This window comes from Gossypium arboreum, chromosome 3 (genome assembly GCF_025698485.1).
Source record: "Gossypium arboreum isolate Shixiya-1 chromosome 3, ASM2569848v2, whole genome shotgun sequence".
Classification (NCBI taxonomy): domain Eukaryota; kingdom Viridiplantae; phylum Streptophyta; class Magnoliopsida; order Malvales; family Malvaceae; genus Gossypium; species Gossypium arboreum.
In genome coordinates, this window is record NC_069072.1 from 133,966,864 (window position 1) to 133,983,403 (window position 16,540).

General features: G+C 32.9%; 1 protein-coding gene across 1 annotated transcript; it reads left to right on the forward strand.

Moving 5' to 3' along the window:
* The first annotated feature begins 10,578 nt into the window (after positions 1-10,578).
* Positions 10,579-11,554, forward strand: LOC108476105 (repetitive proline-rich cell wall protein 2-like). The gene has a single exon (XM_017778191.2). The coding sequence runs from the start codon at positions 10,631-10,633 to the stop codon at positions 11,318-11,320; it is 690 nt and encodes a 229-aa protein (XP_017633680.1). The 5' UTR covers positions 10,579-10,630; the 3' UTR covers positions 11,321-11,554.
* The last annotated feature ends 4,986 nt before the right edge of the window (positions 11,555-16,540 follow it).

The following is a 16,540-nucleotide window of genomic DNA, read 5'->3' on the forward strand; positions in this document are numbered from 1 at the left end:
AACTAAATGATAACTCTTGTTTTCATCAAAAAACTCACGTTAAGTGATTCATAAATAGAAAAAGGCATGACATTTATGGGGGCCCCTAAATCACACATAGTTTTTTTAATTCCTAAGTGACTTATTTTGCATGGTATTGCAAACATGCCCCTATCTTTGCATTTCACTGGCATCTTCTGGTGTAACACTGCACATACATTCTCACCAATGCTTATCCTTTCATTACCAGTTACTTTTCGCTTGTTGGTGCAGAGCTCTTTAAGGAACTTGGCATATCGTGGAATTTGTTTGATAACATCCATCAGTAGTATATTGATCTTGACATTTCTAAATGTTTCGAGCTTTCCGATATTGGTTCAATCGTCTTAGGAATGGAGGTTGAATTATAGGCAGTGGAGGTTTTGTTCAGACCTGTTCACTGTTTTCGGGCTTTTCTTGGGCGGAATCTTGGCCAACATTTCTACCAGGAATTGATTTTAGTATTTTTCCACTTAGCAACGTTACTGTATTTGCATGTTGTCTTGGATTAGGTTCCGTTTGTGACAGCAACTTCCCTTGTGAGGTCATTTTCTCAATTGATATTGTCAACTATCTTATAAATGCCTTGATTTTCTATTGAAAATCCTTTGTTTCCTTTTGGAAATCAAGAGTTTGCCATAGAATTTGCTGTTGGAAAGCAATAGTTTGCCATTGTATCTGCTGTTGGAAATCAAGCACATTAGCTACTAATTTATTGACAATGGTTTCTAGAGAAGTACCTGAATATTGCATTTGTTGTGGAAACTGATTTTGGTATGGCTGGTTATACTGCAAGTTTGCCCCATAACTCAAGCTGGGATGGTATCTCCATCTTGGGTTGTAAGTATTAGCATAAGGGTCATATCGCCTTTGTAGTGGCCTAGGTAAGTTTCCCACAGCATTCAAATAAGCTATAGTATCATCATACAAACTAAGACATGCATCAGTTTTATGTTCAGGTGTAGCACATATTCTACATAGTAGGGCCAGTCTTTTTTTTTTTTTGTAAAAAGAGAATTCACAATATTAATAAGTCTATCAACTTTATTTTCTAAGGTTGAATTACTTAGTCGGTGAACCCTTTTAGGGGGCTTAGGATTGGCTCGAAACTGCTAAGTATTTATAGCCATTGTAGATATCAAGTCCCTTGGTTGTTGGGGAGTCATGTTGACAAAAGCTCCTCTACTGGCGGCATCCACCATATTCATCTCTATGGGCTTTAAGCCTCCATAAAAGTATTGGAGTAGGGACCGTTATACCATGTTGTGGGCAACTTGCACACAACTTCTTAAATCGCTCCCAATAATCGTAAAGAGACTTTGATTCTTTTTGTCTTATTCCAACGATCTCCTTTCTTAACTCAACTGCATGTGATGTTGGAAAAAACCTGTTGAGAAACAAATGAGAAAGATCAGCCCAAGTTGTAATAGATCTAGGGGGAAGATAAAATAACTATTCCCTAGTAGAATCTGCTAAGGAAAAATGGAAAGCACGCAGTTTGATTTGATCCTCAGTTACCCCATGAGGTTTCATGCTAAGACAAATTATATGAAACTCTTTCAGATGTTTGTGGGGATTTTCGTTTTGCAACCCACAAAAATTTGGCAGTGACTGAATTAAACTTGACTTTAGTTTAAAATCAGTATCCATAGTAGGATACGCGATGCACAATGGTGGTTGTTCTGCCATAGCTTCGGCCAGTTGCTTAATCGTTTGAGCAATTGGTTGATTTGCTAAATTCGAGTTTTTGTTAACCTTAGCGTTAAGCACTTCTTCTGGTGAATCGACTTTTACTTTTTCACTTTCAAGTGTTTGAGTAGGGTTTTCGTTAACCCTAGACTCAACTTCGTCGTCAACTTCGATTTCTGGTGGTGGGTTACTCTGAGTCCCAAGCACTCTTGATTGCTTTTTTCGTAACTTTGTCTCATTGCGGTTAATTCTCGTAGTCTTCTCTATTTTTGAATCAAACGCAAGAATACTTAGAGTAGATCTGGTCATAAGAAACAAAGAAACAAGATTAGTATGTTGCCAATCCTCGGCAACGGCGCCAAAATTTTATGCGCTCGTTGCAAGCATCAAAAATATCTTATCCCTATAAAATAATGAAAAAAGAATAGTATAAGGGAAGTAGGGTCAAATCCTCAGGGACTGGATTTGCACAAGTGCTTGTTCCTCAAAATCTCGGACAGAATCATGCCCAAGAAAACCTACGTACCTGAAAAAAACAAAATTAAAAGTTTTGATTAAATTGAAATTGCGAAAGTGAAAATTAAAATAGTAGAGATAAATAGAGTTGAGGAAAAAGAGTTTCTTATGAAGAGATTCCAGCCTTCGATTGTCTCAATCTTCCTTGGGTTCAATCCTCGGGTTTTAGGTGATCCTTCTCAAACAAAATAAGCCAGTTATAGTGGAAGAGGACGCCTATGACCGCAAGCTCCAAGATTTTAGACTTACGATTTAGAGGAACCTGACTCTAGGCAACAATCGCTTTTGTGGGACCATCTTATGCTAGATCATCACTTTTCAATGGCGAATGCCACACCATTTTGTCTCTTGGGCTCGCCAACCTCTGATGTAGTAAGCTAACAAACCGACTGTACAACCTTCCCAAAACATACAAAGCGGCTGTTCCTTGCACAAGTTGAAAAGATCACCTTTTAAGGGACATGAATAGAAATGTCAGCCCCGTAATACGGAGAAATGATGAATACTCATTGAGAAGGCTAAGTGCGGATTCTAAGCCTCATGAACCCTTTTTCGGGAATTTTGATAACCTTCGGCTAGATAAATTTAGTGGCTCATGCTTTTTGGAGAAAAAGAAATAAATGAAAGTGGATTTTTTATTGAATAATATAAAAGGAATAAATACTAAGCTTTCTGGGAAATGGAGTGTTTACAAAAAAGATGAGCGAAATTTGTGTCACTCAATCCCTTATTTATAGTATTAGGAAACCTATTCTATTCCTACTTAAATTCTAAAAGATAAATACAAATAAATAAAAATAATTAAAGATAATTGAAGATAAATGCTAAAATTAAATCTAAATAATAATCTTTAATAATTATTCTAATATAATTAAAAATTAAATAGAGTCTTGTTTTTATAAAATCTCTTTTTTGCACTTTCGCCCTCCAAGTTTTCCATACTTTGCATTTTTGGCACTACTTCTCTCTTAATTCGCATTTTGGCCTATTTTATCTATAAATTCACGCTTTTTGCCCCAAATTTCCTTTTTCCTTCAATTTAATCCCTACAAGATAAAAAACCATAAATAACTCAAATTAGTAGGATCATACTCAAAATAATCATATAATTAATACATAAAACTATGTCATCCTAGAGTATTATCAGAATGTAACTATTTCACTGTTTAACCACCGATGACTAACCACTTCTAGCCATCAAGACGTCGTTGTCGCAGCCATCGGCACTGCCGCGTCTGGTAATGTAGGTGCGACACCCTTACGACACCCTGAGTTGGTTCGGTATGGGTCGATGACAACCTGATCGGTCTAATTTAGCTGACTGTCAGCCCAGTTTCACATACCGGACACGATTCGACCTGTAAGGCCTTGACTAAGTTATTTTTGATTCTGTAAATATTTGACACAAATATGTATCTGCTTCAGTGGTTAAGTGTTCTGGGTGCGTGTATGAGCTCTTGGGTTCAAGTCCCACCTTTAGTAATTTTGGTTATTTTTAGATCCAAACCTTACCTTTGTTGAGTGGGCTTATATAAAATTGTATGTTAATTCATAATAGAATGAGCCTACTGGTTTGTGTGGTAAATGAGTTAGTGTGTTGGAGGTCCTGTGTTTGAATCCCTTCGCATGTGAGGATGATTTTTTGCTCAGTTGCATGTGAGAGTTTGGATGGAGTTGGGATTCTGAGTTAGTTGTGGGATAGTGGGGAGGAATTTATGGGATTTTGATAACTCTTTCATTTTATTTTTATTTTTTTCTTTTTAAAAAATTTCTCTCTTTCCAAAAAAAAATGACCTCAATTCTTCCTTTTGCTTTTCTCTGCTCTTTTGCTACTTCCTTCTATTTTCTTTTCGATCTGTCAATGAATCCTTACATCTTACTATTTTGTTTTCTTTCGATTGTTTGGTAAGTCTTGTATTGTTACAATCTTAACGCTTGTTGATTAAGTGTTTATTAAGGGGGTTGTTTTTGTTACTCTCTATTTAGGCGAAGGTCAAGAATCTATTGGTGCTCCTGCAGCGATTTGAGTGTTAGGGGTTCAAGTTCATTGGCGGTTTGGGTGGTCTCGGTAGTGCTTGTGCATCAATCGATACTAGGCGAGTACCCAAAATATGAAAAATGAGGTTTCAGCGAAAGCCAAAAATACTTACTGTCGATGCCACACGGGCGTGTGGTTGGTTGTGTACGAGACATGGTCGTGTGATCGACGAAGGCATGGTCGTGCGCTAGACACGGACATGTGAAGGCATGAGCGTGGTCATGTGAGCCACACGGGCATGTAGGACCAATTTTCTAAAATTTTCCCTAGGGTCACACGGGTCATTCTGATCGACTGTGGCCTACTGTAGGGTCGGCAAGGGCTAACCAACCCTAGATTATGTGTTTCGATATTTTGATAGTTTCTGAGTACGACACTGATATGCATTTTTGGTTATTCTGCTAATTATATATATCTGATATCTACATGAGAGCATGTCAAGCATGATATTTCTATATTTGTATGTTGTTTCTGTATTTTGTAACTGTACTTAGGGTGGGGTTTGTATATATAGAGGAAGTGATCTGAATGGCGACTTTTCGCCTATATTCTGACAGTTTGACTGCATATTATCTGTAATGTGTCGAATCGACACTATATGGTGTATAAGGATGGGTAGGTGTTTTTAACCCCACATGGTGTGATGGGATGGTCGAAGATGGTGTGTAGAGAATGGGGGTAGGACTCGCTGTATCTATTCTGTTTATCTGTATTTGTATCTGTATCTGTAAAGGACTTTAGTCCGAATATGAATCTAAAACTGACTGTGTATGTATTATATGTATGAAAAGCATGCCTAATTTTATTGGGTTGTACGCTGAGCTTACGCAAACTCACATCTGTTGTCTGTTCTGTTTAGGGAATCCACAAACTTAGGAGGATCGGTGTGATGGAGCCTCTTGGTAACCACGAGTTTATAAATGGTTAATAATTATGATTTTATAACTATTTTAAGGATTATTTATGGAGTTTTGTAATTTATAGACTCTCCAGACTGTTTGATTTTATTTTGGGATTTTGATTTTGATTTGACTATTTATTTGCGATGGTTTACTAAAACAAAAGTTTTATGAAAATACGAACGAGATTACCAAACTAAACGTTTTATGAATTCCGCTATAACTTACGTTTTGACAAAAAAATAAATTAAACAAATGCTTTCAAGAATATATATAAATGAATATGGGTTTTTAAACGACTCCATCTTCAAAACTCTACCTTGTGACATCTCTTGATTCGGCCATAACGTCTAAGCCGGGTTTGGGGTGTTATACGACTAGTTTTTGGGTCTTGGTCTCGATTTTAGGCTTTCGAGCCCAATTTACGATCTTAGTTTCAAATTTCAAGTTTAATTACCTATTGGGCCAAATGTCTGACTTGAAAGTGAACTTTCAAAAATATCATAGTAATTTTAATTGATTTGGTTAATTTAATTTTACTTAATCAAAGTTAATTTTTTCAAAAATCACTTAGATTTTCCAAATTAAAATTTCAAGAAAATTCTTTAATCAAATTCTCTAGTTGAACAATTCTTACGACCACCTAATTCAATTCCACATCAAATAAATCGACTCAATCAAATTATTCCCAAAGTTGTAGAATTTTCTTTTGATTCAAATGTAGTTCGATCGAGCTTTTTTTGAGCTAGTTGAGGGACCAATCGAACATATACAATTAAACTCTAGTGATTGCAATTATGTCCAGAATCATCGTTTCGATAATTCACAATTACATAATCATGGAGTCAGTTCATAAGAAGTACCATGATTGAAAACTCTTTATTGTATACTCTTTACGAAAGCAATTCATCCAACTGCTTTGTCCAATAACCTCGTCATGTGTGTGCTACCCTTATATGATATCCTTGATTCCTTTGAGTTAAATCCGTTCACTGAATATAATCCTATTTTATCTCATTATCACCATTGTGTCTTCTTAATGATTAATATGATCACTGCCAATAAATAATTGTGGTAAATTGCTCGTTCGAGAACGAGCAACTCGTGGCCATGTTCCATATTTATTAATCCACACAATGTCAATGAGAGGATATCATTAACTCTTTAATTGAGCTATGAATTCCACTATTGCTAGTAAAGTCATGCCATACACAAGTCATGTACTCAACATGCCGGCTACGGGCTCGATGATCTTTAGAGCATAAGCCTCCACTTATCAAAGCACATGAGCTGCATACAAATGGTCAGTGACTAACTCAGGATTTAGGTAAATCACACCATTAACGTCACAAGTGAATTAATTTACAAACAGATTCAGAATTAATTCATCTTGGGTCCAGTATAATGTATTATTCTACCAATGAATACATCTATGTCTCTACTCATGGAGTCAACTGCTCCAATATCCAAGACTAGCCATCTCCCCAATTGAAATTGTAAACGACATAATAATCCTTCTTAGTATTTAAATTAAATGTTCATTTTGATTCTTTTACGGGATTACAGACTCATTTAGATTATCTATTGAAGTAAGTTGTCTTTCTCGCAATGTAAATATTTTTTACAATGCCACTTATATTCAGTTTGAACTTTAGACAATCAATGAACTAATATTTACTTGTCAGAATTTCGTTATGCGTGTAAAATATAAAAGACATAAATACAAAATACATAATAGTAAAATGTGAAATTAACTTTATTTATTTATTCATTGTTCAAATAAATAGAAAATGATTACATGTTTACTACAATATGGACACATTTCCCAACACCAGTTTCTCTTCTTTTTTTTTTTCCAATTAGGTCGTAACTCAATTAAAACATACTATTTTCAAATTAAACCACGTAATCAAATTTTGTTTTATATTAATTAATAAAATAAAACTTGAGTATATTATTTTAATATTTTAATTAATTATTTAATTATGACCCTAATTTTGGTATCTATTTCAAGCCTTCGATTTATTTACAAGCACACAAAGATAACCATATAAATTGAGGCATGCCCAATCTTGGTTTTAACAAACCTGATTCTTTTAACCAGGTTTTTGGGGTGTGACATAGGCAACACCACCCCCTTTTTCAGTCAATCATCACATCATCATCTGTTTTTTTAAAAGATTTTTTATTGGTGCTGTTATTATGTCAGGCGACACTCGTATGTATTTAGCAAAATACTCGTGAAAATATGGGTATATAGGGTAGGAAAAGAACAAAAAAAAAATTCATGGTACTGCCAGTCTGTCAGGCGACACTGATGATTTTTGTAAAAAAAATATTGTCAAGAAAAAAAAGCTGAGACGAAATTTTTTTTAATTAGTTCCACCAATGTGTTAAGCGACACCAGTGGTGTTTCTAAATTAAAAAAAAGTATTGTCAGAGAAAAGAAAAAAGCTGAAAGGGAAAAAATTTTTTGGTGCCGCCTAACATGTATCAGGTCCCGTGATGTTGACAACTTTTTTTTCTCTTTCAGTCAAATTTTTTTTTAAATCCATCGGTGTCACCTAACACAATGACGGCACCAATAATTTTTTTTAAATAATGGTTACATAATAATTAGCTGAAAAGGAAAATAGTGTCGCCGATGTGTCAAGCAGCACCAATGGGTAGCAAATAGCTCATTCCCATAAATAATATCTACCCTACTCATTTTCGTAATTAATTAATTAAAATTTTATATTGTTTTTATTAAAAAAAAAAAGACTGAAACCAGCATTCCACTTTGACTTTCCTGCACTGTTTTGTTCCTTTCCATTTTCAATACCTAAAGCAATTTTACCTGCTCAAGATCCATGTTTTAAGCCCACGTTTTCTAGTGTATTCCATCGTTTTAGTAGGTTGTTGAAATCACATCTGTTAAGTTAATTAGGTGGATTAGATTAGAAATTTACCGAATATTGAATCGATTTTTAAACCAAACATTTGTTATTGATAAAAATCTAAAAATAGGAACAAAAATTAAAAATTGAATCCATTTGAGTTATAATTTTAATATTTTATCAGCGTGATCCTAATGAAAATTTTTATGTCTATTTTGTGATACATATTCGAAGTTCGTAACCGCTCTATCTAATAATATTATCTTAAAAATTTAAGTTGGTGATCTCTTCTTGAGAATACGATATATTTTATCATTACATCTAATCAACTGTTGGTAAAAGTTAATGAAAAATCAATTATATTAATATTTATATGATCACTTTAAAATTTAATTAATTATTAAATAATATATAGATGTAACTATCAATTACGATGGTGACTTCCCACGTACTATTTACACAAACAAAATACAAGAAGACAAAATATTAAATTTGAGATTTCAATTCATAAATTAGTTTATATTTATATTTTTGGCACCGACAGGCATCCATGTCTTGTTTTGAAAAGTTAAGAAGTGACGAAGAAATCTACTTTTGATCGTTTTTCAAAGTTTTAACTGTAATTAGAAAAGATGAAAATTATAAATTAATGATTACAGTAATGAGAAAAGATGAATTTGGTGAGATTAAAAGCATAGAAATTTAAATCTACTTTATCTTTATGTTGTTCTCAAGTGGGGGGTACCTTTGACCATATGTTGCTAATCTTAATTCAAGGCTGCTTTTGGATTGAAGTGTTAGGCACTCACTCCTATGATTCTTTTTTCCAAAATTTCATTTACACATAGGATATATTTGATGTTGAATTAATTATTTATTTGTGTTAAATTATAAAATAAAATTTGAAGATTAAAATATACTAAATCTTTATATATTTCGTGCATTTGAAATTTAATTTTTTTTTTGTTTTCATAAATTTGGTTGCTTTATTTTTAGTAAAAATTTAGATTCGGTTATTACCATTGCTAAATTCCTGTTATTAAATTTATTGGTGTGATATTTTAAAATTTAAAAAATCTTTGTAATTATGTAACAATAAAAACAACATTGAAAATATTTGTGGACTTTTTTTCTTAAAACATTTATTCGAACTCAATTAATATCATTAATGCCAAAAAAAAAGCAAGACAAACTCAAAAAAAAATGAAAAGTCATATTTTAATTAAAAAGTTAACGATATTAACTATTTGTACAAATTAATATCATTATAAAAGATAAAGATAAATTTACATTAGAAATTAAAGTATCGAGGCTAAATCTTAATTTAGACATAATAGAGAGGTCAAAATTAAAATTTAACATTTTTAAAATGCAAAAAAAAAAGGAAAAAGAAAGAAATGGAAAGCACCATGGTAGTGCATGTGTAAACAAAGGACTTACTTTTATATAGACTTAAATAGATTAAATAGAATTAAATCCGAATTTAAGTATGGAGTGTGAATTCATTCGTATTGAAATGATAAAAGAAATAAGAAAAGAATATAATTGTTGTAAATCCTTGATAATATGGTTCTTCATATAAATTTCAAAACCTCCAAGTTTTTGTTGTATCTAAAGGATATATAAAGTATTTTAATTTTCTTATTTTTTATTTGTAATCTATGATGATTGAAGGTCAATAAATAAAATATATGAATCAATAAGTGGTTGGGTGTAATGGAAAGGTAAATTGTATTTCTAAGAGAAGGACTCAAGTTTGAATCTTGCAAACGATATTGTTGGAAGGGACAACCACAAACTTTAAACTTGGACCATAAAAAGGACATAAAGAATATCAAAAAAATAAATAAAAGATACAACGATACCTATAAAAAAGTTGAGGGACTAAAATGACAAGGGATGAAGTTAGAAGATTTTATATTGAATTAGCCCAAGGATCAATTAGCCAATTACCCTATGCTATTTTGAAGAGTAAATTCACGTCCCTTCAATCTTTCCGTCGTTCATATTTTTCAAGGGAAAAACCTTGTCTTCACATCTTCCGTTCTTCCTTCCACGGAATAATACTAACTTCAAATTAAAAATTTAAAACTCTGAGTATTTTTAAAGAGATTTTTTTTTATTCCTAATTGATACTTAAATTATTATTTTCGCTTTAATTTATCTTAAGATAAAATATTGATAATAAAAATGTAACATATTGCTAAAATAGATAAAAATATGCCTAAATACTAAATTGAAAAAAATATAATTCCAAAATAAAATAATTAATTAAGTACTTTATGATAACTAGATTGATTTTATGTATTTGATATTTTATTATTTCACTACGATCTGTACGGCAACACTCGTATAATTTTATTTAATCATGACAAAGACATGTGTATCCATAGTCCAAAATTTCAACTAAGTGGGACCTAAATGGACCCTATTTCATTTATGAACCATTTAAAAGATTAATTACCATCTAGCTGACTATTCCAAAGGTATGAAACAATAAAATTGTTTGACACTTAGGCTAACAGTAAGGCTCCTTTGCCACTATAAAAAGGGCTCTTCTTATAGCACCATGGAAAGCAAACACTTCAATAATGTCTACCACACACTTGCTAATATTGCTACTTGGAGTGGTGGCTCTCGCCACTCCCTCTTTTGGTACCTATGAGTCTCCCAACTATGGGAAGCCCCCTACTCCTGTTTATAAACCTCCTAAGGTGAAACCCCCACCTTATGAACATAAGCCCCCTGTTTATGAACCACCAAAGAAGGAGAAGCCTGAGCCTAAACCACCAGTTTATACGCCTCCAAAGAAAGAGAAGCCTGAACCCAAACCACCAGTATATGAACCTCCAAAGAAGGAAAAGCCTGAGCCTAAGCCACCAGTTTATACGCCACCAAAGAAAGAGAAGCCTGAGCCCAAACCACCAGTATATGAACCTCCAAAGAAGGAAAAGCCTGAGCCTAAGCCACCAATTTATATGCCACCAAAGAAAGAGAAGCCTAAGCTTAAACCACCAGTGTATGAACCACCAAAGAAGGAGAAACCTGAACCTAAGCCACCAGTTTATGCACCTCCAAAGAAAGAAAAACCAGAACCCAAACCACCAGTTTATAAGCCTCCAAAGAAGCCACCAGTGTATGAGCCTAAGCCACCAAAGCCACCGGTTTACACACCACCAAAGAAAGAGAAGCCAGAACCTAAACCACCGGTACATGAGTCTCCCAAGAAACCACCATATGGTCACTATCCAGGACACCCTCCACTGGGGAAGCCTCAATAAAGAGATCCCATCGGCTAGCCATGCCAAGAACTGAGCTACTATGGCTATATGGATAAATTAGTATCTATACAATAAAAGTTGCTTCCTACTCATGTTCTATGTTCTTGTATGTTCTTGTATGTTATGTAGGAATGTTTTCTTTTACTAGCGAGAATGCTTATGGCAGTACTCATTGGAATGTCTATTCTATGTCATCTTATTTCTCAATGAGCAATATCCTGATTTCAATACAAATATTCCAACTGACGACTGCAGGATTACTTATCATAGACATTCTTGTATTCTCATGCATGTGCATGCCTTTTGTTCATCCAAAATAGGCCAGATCAACACAACATTACTTAAGTTCCACTACATGCATGGAGAAATGGTGGCAATTATGTTGGCCTAACATTACACAAATAAATCAAAGTTCGTGATGAATATTATTCCGACCCTTCATGTTTTATGCATGTTGGACACTTCATGTGACATGTATTTAGATATAGTTACAAAAAATGATGCTTCAACGAATCTCAAACTTAAAAAAAGAAAAATTAATATACCTATATTTAAAGCATACACTTATCAAACAATAACAATTAAATCTGAATAACATAGATGATGCAAAATTCAATATAGCCCCCAAAAATGCTAATTACAAAGTCCTTCATATGAACAAGAAAGGAGGGAAAAAATGCATCACCTTAAAGAAAATTTGCTAGAAAACTATGCAATTTTATCTCTGTGAATGTTTTTCAAATTTATTGTTATCTGACTAATTTTATTCTCCTTTAGTTTTGCCAAACAAGTAAAGACAAAGTTAAGCAATACAAAATGTCTCAAATATGAATTTATTATTATATAAAATCTGACCTCCTAACATATTTTTTTTAAAACCTTTTATATGCGTGATATTATACTTTATGTAACATTTTAATTAATTTTATATAGTACTACGTCGTAAACTTTCAATTGCTATTATGTGGTTACCTAACCTTATCAATGCAAGGCCCCCACTGCCCCCACCATCTGTTTGAGAAGTGGAAAATTTGCAGCTTATTACATAATTAGAGGTTTAAATTATGATTGGTGTCGATGTCAGCTGCAGGAGTTATGTAGCTTAAAATGTCAAATCTTCGAAACCAGCATTCAAAGTTGACTTCCCTGCACTGTGTTTTGTTCCCTTCCCTATTTTTCAATACCTAAAGATAATTTTACCTGCTCAACACCCTTGTTTTTAGTTCACGTTTTCTAGTGTATTCCATGGGTTAATATAACTTTTAGTCCCCCAAATTAAGTAATCCATATTTCATGATGTGAAATTGTATCATATTATCACTCTTTTTTTATTTTCAAGTAATAATTTAGTGTAATATGAGAATATCACATCATCAAAACATTTACGTTTACTCTATTCAGGGATTAAAATGAACCAAATTGTTAAATTTAAATATTAAAATAAATTAGAAAAAATTAAAAATACTAAAACGTACCTAATTACTAAGTTTAAAAACTTAAAATTATATAAGTAAATTTAGTATTTATATTGGGATGTCTTTTAGTTTGTTAATTACTTTGAAATTTTAATTAATTATTCAAAATATATACATGTACTTATGAATTATGGTTGTGACTTCTCCACGTATTATTTACCCAAGCAAAAACAAATACACAAATTATTAAAATTGAGATTCAAATTCATAAATTACTTTATATATATTGACACCGACAGACACACCTAGGCATCCATTTCTTGCTTTCATAAGTTAAAAAGTGATGAAGAACCTTTTTTTTTTTTCGTTTTTCAAAGTTTTAACTTTAATTAGAAAAGAAAGATTAAAAGCTTTGACCATATGTTGCTAGCCTTTTCCTTCTCCTTTTTTTTTTTTTTTTTTTTTTATGCTTACTTTTGGATTGAAGAAGTATTGGGCACTCATTCATATGATTCCACTTGTAAGCTAAGATATTTTTAAAATATTATAAAATATTTACACCTATTTGAATCTTTTAAACCTTTAAATAGGCATATTTAAACCCGTTTAAATTTATATTTATTATTGTTGTAGTAGTTACAATAATAATCAAGCTAAAATTTAATTAGTAAAATTTTAAATTTATAATATATATTTTTAAAATTTTGTATGAATTAAAAAGAATTGATATGTAGAGTGAATTCATTTCACCCATACGAAATGATAAGAAAAAGCACGAGAAGAAAATAACCGATTACTTTTTCTTTTATTTATTTTATTTACTTAAAGAAAACCGACATGTTGAAAGAGATCTTGTTGTCGTTTCGTACATGGAGATTTTGTTGGTGGAAGTAGCCATTACCTAAGTGTTTGAAATCAAGCAACCATGAATGTTGACCATTTTGATCCTTGAGGGCCAAACCCACGTTACGTTCATTTTATCCATATATTATATTAACCGAATTCTGACTGTTGAATATGAATTTTTTTAATTGATTACTTAGGTTGGAAATTACCATGTATGTAAATTTTAAAGTTTAATTATATGTTGATATTATGTGTGGGTTTTAGTTCAAGTCAATCAGTTTTTGTTTGGATTTTTTTTAATTCTTAGTTCATTTATAGTGTAATAATTTGATTCTAGTTGTTCGAACATCTTTGTATCTAACTATATTGTAATAGTTCAATTCTATCGATTCGGATTTATATTTGTACTTGATTGTAATATTATGTATACTTTAAAAAATTAAGATAAATAACATAAATTTTTTAATATTTAGTCACAAGATATTATTAATATTATGTTTAGGTAGACAAATTATAAAGTGTTGATTTGAACCAATTGTTATCATGCCAAGAAACAAAGTACAAACAGAAGTGGGCACTTTTGATGACATTACAAAAAAAGAAAAAAAGAAAAATAGGGAACAAGAAATTGTTTACGCATTAGTTTCCCTATTTTTGCAAATCTTAGTTCAATAAGATTAATTCACTATCTTTGAACTCAATACAACAAGTGATCCTAGATCTATCTCTCCCGGTATAGAATCTTTGCTTTTGTACTCAAAGACTAAATCTCTCACTACTAAATTTCCTCGAGAATTTAATTTGTAAAACCAACAACAATAGGTTTTACTATCCCAAATGCACTCTCACAATAACATTACTCTTGGAACTAATACATACTCTTAATACTTAGTAAATAAATTTATACAAGTTTCTCAAATATATAGAAGTTTTCAAGACTTGCTAATATATTAAGGATCAATTACAATTCCTTCTAAACAACAACTAATATAGCTGAATACAATATAATAATAACCAAAGTAAGGTGGACTGTTGGAAGATAAACCTTCAAGTTTTGTCCCAATTCAACATCCTTGATCTAAGGGATTTGGTGTGATTGATTTGATCCAATCCAATCCTTAATATATGTTCCTCCAAACAGACTGATCTTCATGGATAAGCTTGAATAATTCCACAATATCAACATAGTTCAAAGATTTTATTTCAATAATTTGCCAACATCAAATACGACAAATAAGATTTTATCACAGTGATGTTGGAAGTGGGCACTTCCATTATAACGCTCTAGTTTTCTTATTTTTGTTTTTGTATAATATTAACACAAATGTGTATCTGCTTCGTGGTTAAGTGGTTTATGTATATGTGAGAGGTCCTAAGTTCAAGCCTTACTTTTAGCAAATTTTAGTTAGTTTTAAATCTAAGCCTTATCCCTGTTAAGTGGGCTTTTATTTAATTGTCTATGAATTCATATCAAAATAAGGTTGTTGATTTGAGTGGTAAGGGAGTTAGTGTGTTAGAGGTCCTGTGTTCGAATCCTTGTGTGAGTGAGGGTATTTATTTTTGGCTCGGTTGACTGATAGAGTTTCGATTTAAGTTAAATGCTGAAGTGGTTGAGATTGTGTAGTAATGGGAAGTTGGGGAAAAATCCAATTGAATTTCTATTTTGTTTTCCTCTCCTGCCGAAATTTCTTAGTACTTTTGACGTTCTTTTCTAAAATTTTTCTTATTTTAAACTTCCACTTCTGATCGCCTTTTTTTTTTATTCCTATTGACTATTCTGTCTTGCGAATCATCGAGTTTGGGTACTAAAGGTAAGTCTTCTTGAAGTTTTAGATTTATGGGAATCGATATCGGGTTTGGTAATGTACTGTTTTCTTGTTTAGGTGTTGCTCAATGGGTTCAAAACGTGTCTTCCAGCGTGTAGTGCATGTTCAGGCTATCGTATCCATTCTGGTAAGTAATCGAACATTCGTTCGAAGTGGTTTCTCGAGTTTGTCATTTAGGGGCTTATGGATGGTTTGGCTTCGATAGTTGGAATTGATCGGGTTTTTGGTGTTGTTCTTAGGTTTTGGGAGTTACAGGATTAGTTCGCTGCGAAAAACAAACCAGGTGTGTTCCTGAAACGCAGAAAATGAAGTTTTGGCAAAAGCCAAAAAACGATTCTGTTGACGCCACACTGGCGTGTGGTTGACTGTATGGATGACTGTATGCTAGACATGGCCGTGTGGTCAATGAATGCATGACCATGCGCTGCACACGGCCGTGTAATGGCTTGAGTGTGGCAGTGTAGGCCACATGGGCTAGGCCAATCTGGGCGTGTGGGCCCATACGGGCATGTCACATGGGCATGTGAATTTTGGGCCAAGCCGAGTGGGCTACACAGGCAAAAAGCAATCTGGGCGTGTGGGCCCACACGAGCAAACCACACGGGCATGTGGGCCCATAATTCTAGAAATTTCCCTAAGGCCGCACTGGTCGCTCCGATCGCCTGTGGGCCTACTGTAGGGTCGGTAAGGGCTAATTAAACCTTGATTTGCATGCTATGATATTCTGATAGATTGATCTAAGTAGGATACTAAATGTATGGTTGACTATACTGATGTATGTATATCCGTTATTTGTATAAAGCATGTCGAGCATGTTTAATTTGTTATATCTGTATCTAAATATCTGTATCTATGTCTGACTGTGCATATAAATCTGCATGTTTGTTTGCTTAATTCTATTGGGTTACACACTAACTTTACATAAACTCATTGTCGAAACCATTTTTTGAAAAATGGGGTCAACTTGATTTTGGAAATGAAAACGAGAAAACGGGAGTCGCCACCAATCCTTTTTGATGAGGTGTGATCAGGTCACCTTGTAAAAGTGGTTGTTTTTAATAAATGGTTTGATTTATTTAAACAATGATTTTGGTCCACGAAATTCAAAAAAAAAGGGTTCGGGAGTCGGTTAC

Coding starts and splice junctions, on each gene's coding strand:
- LOC108476105 (XM_017778191.2), top strand. CDS start 10,631: ATGTCTACCACACACTTGCTAATATTGCTACTTGGAGTGGTGGCTCTC.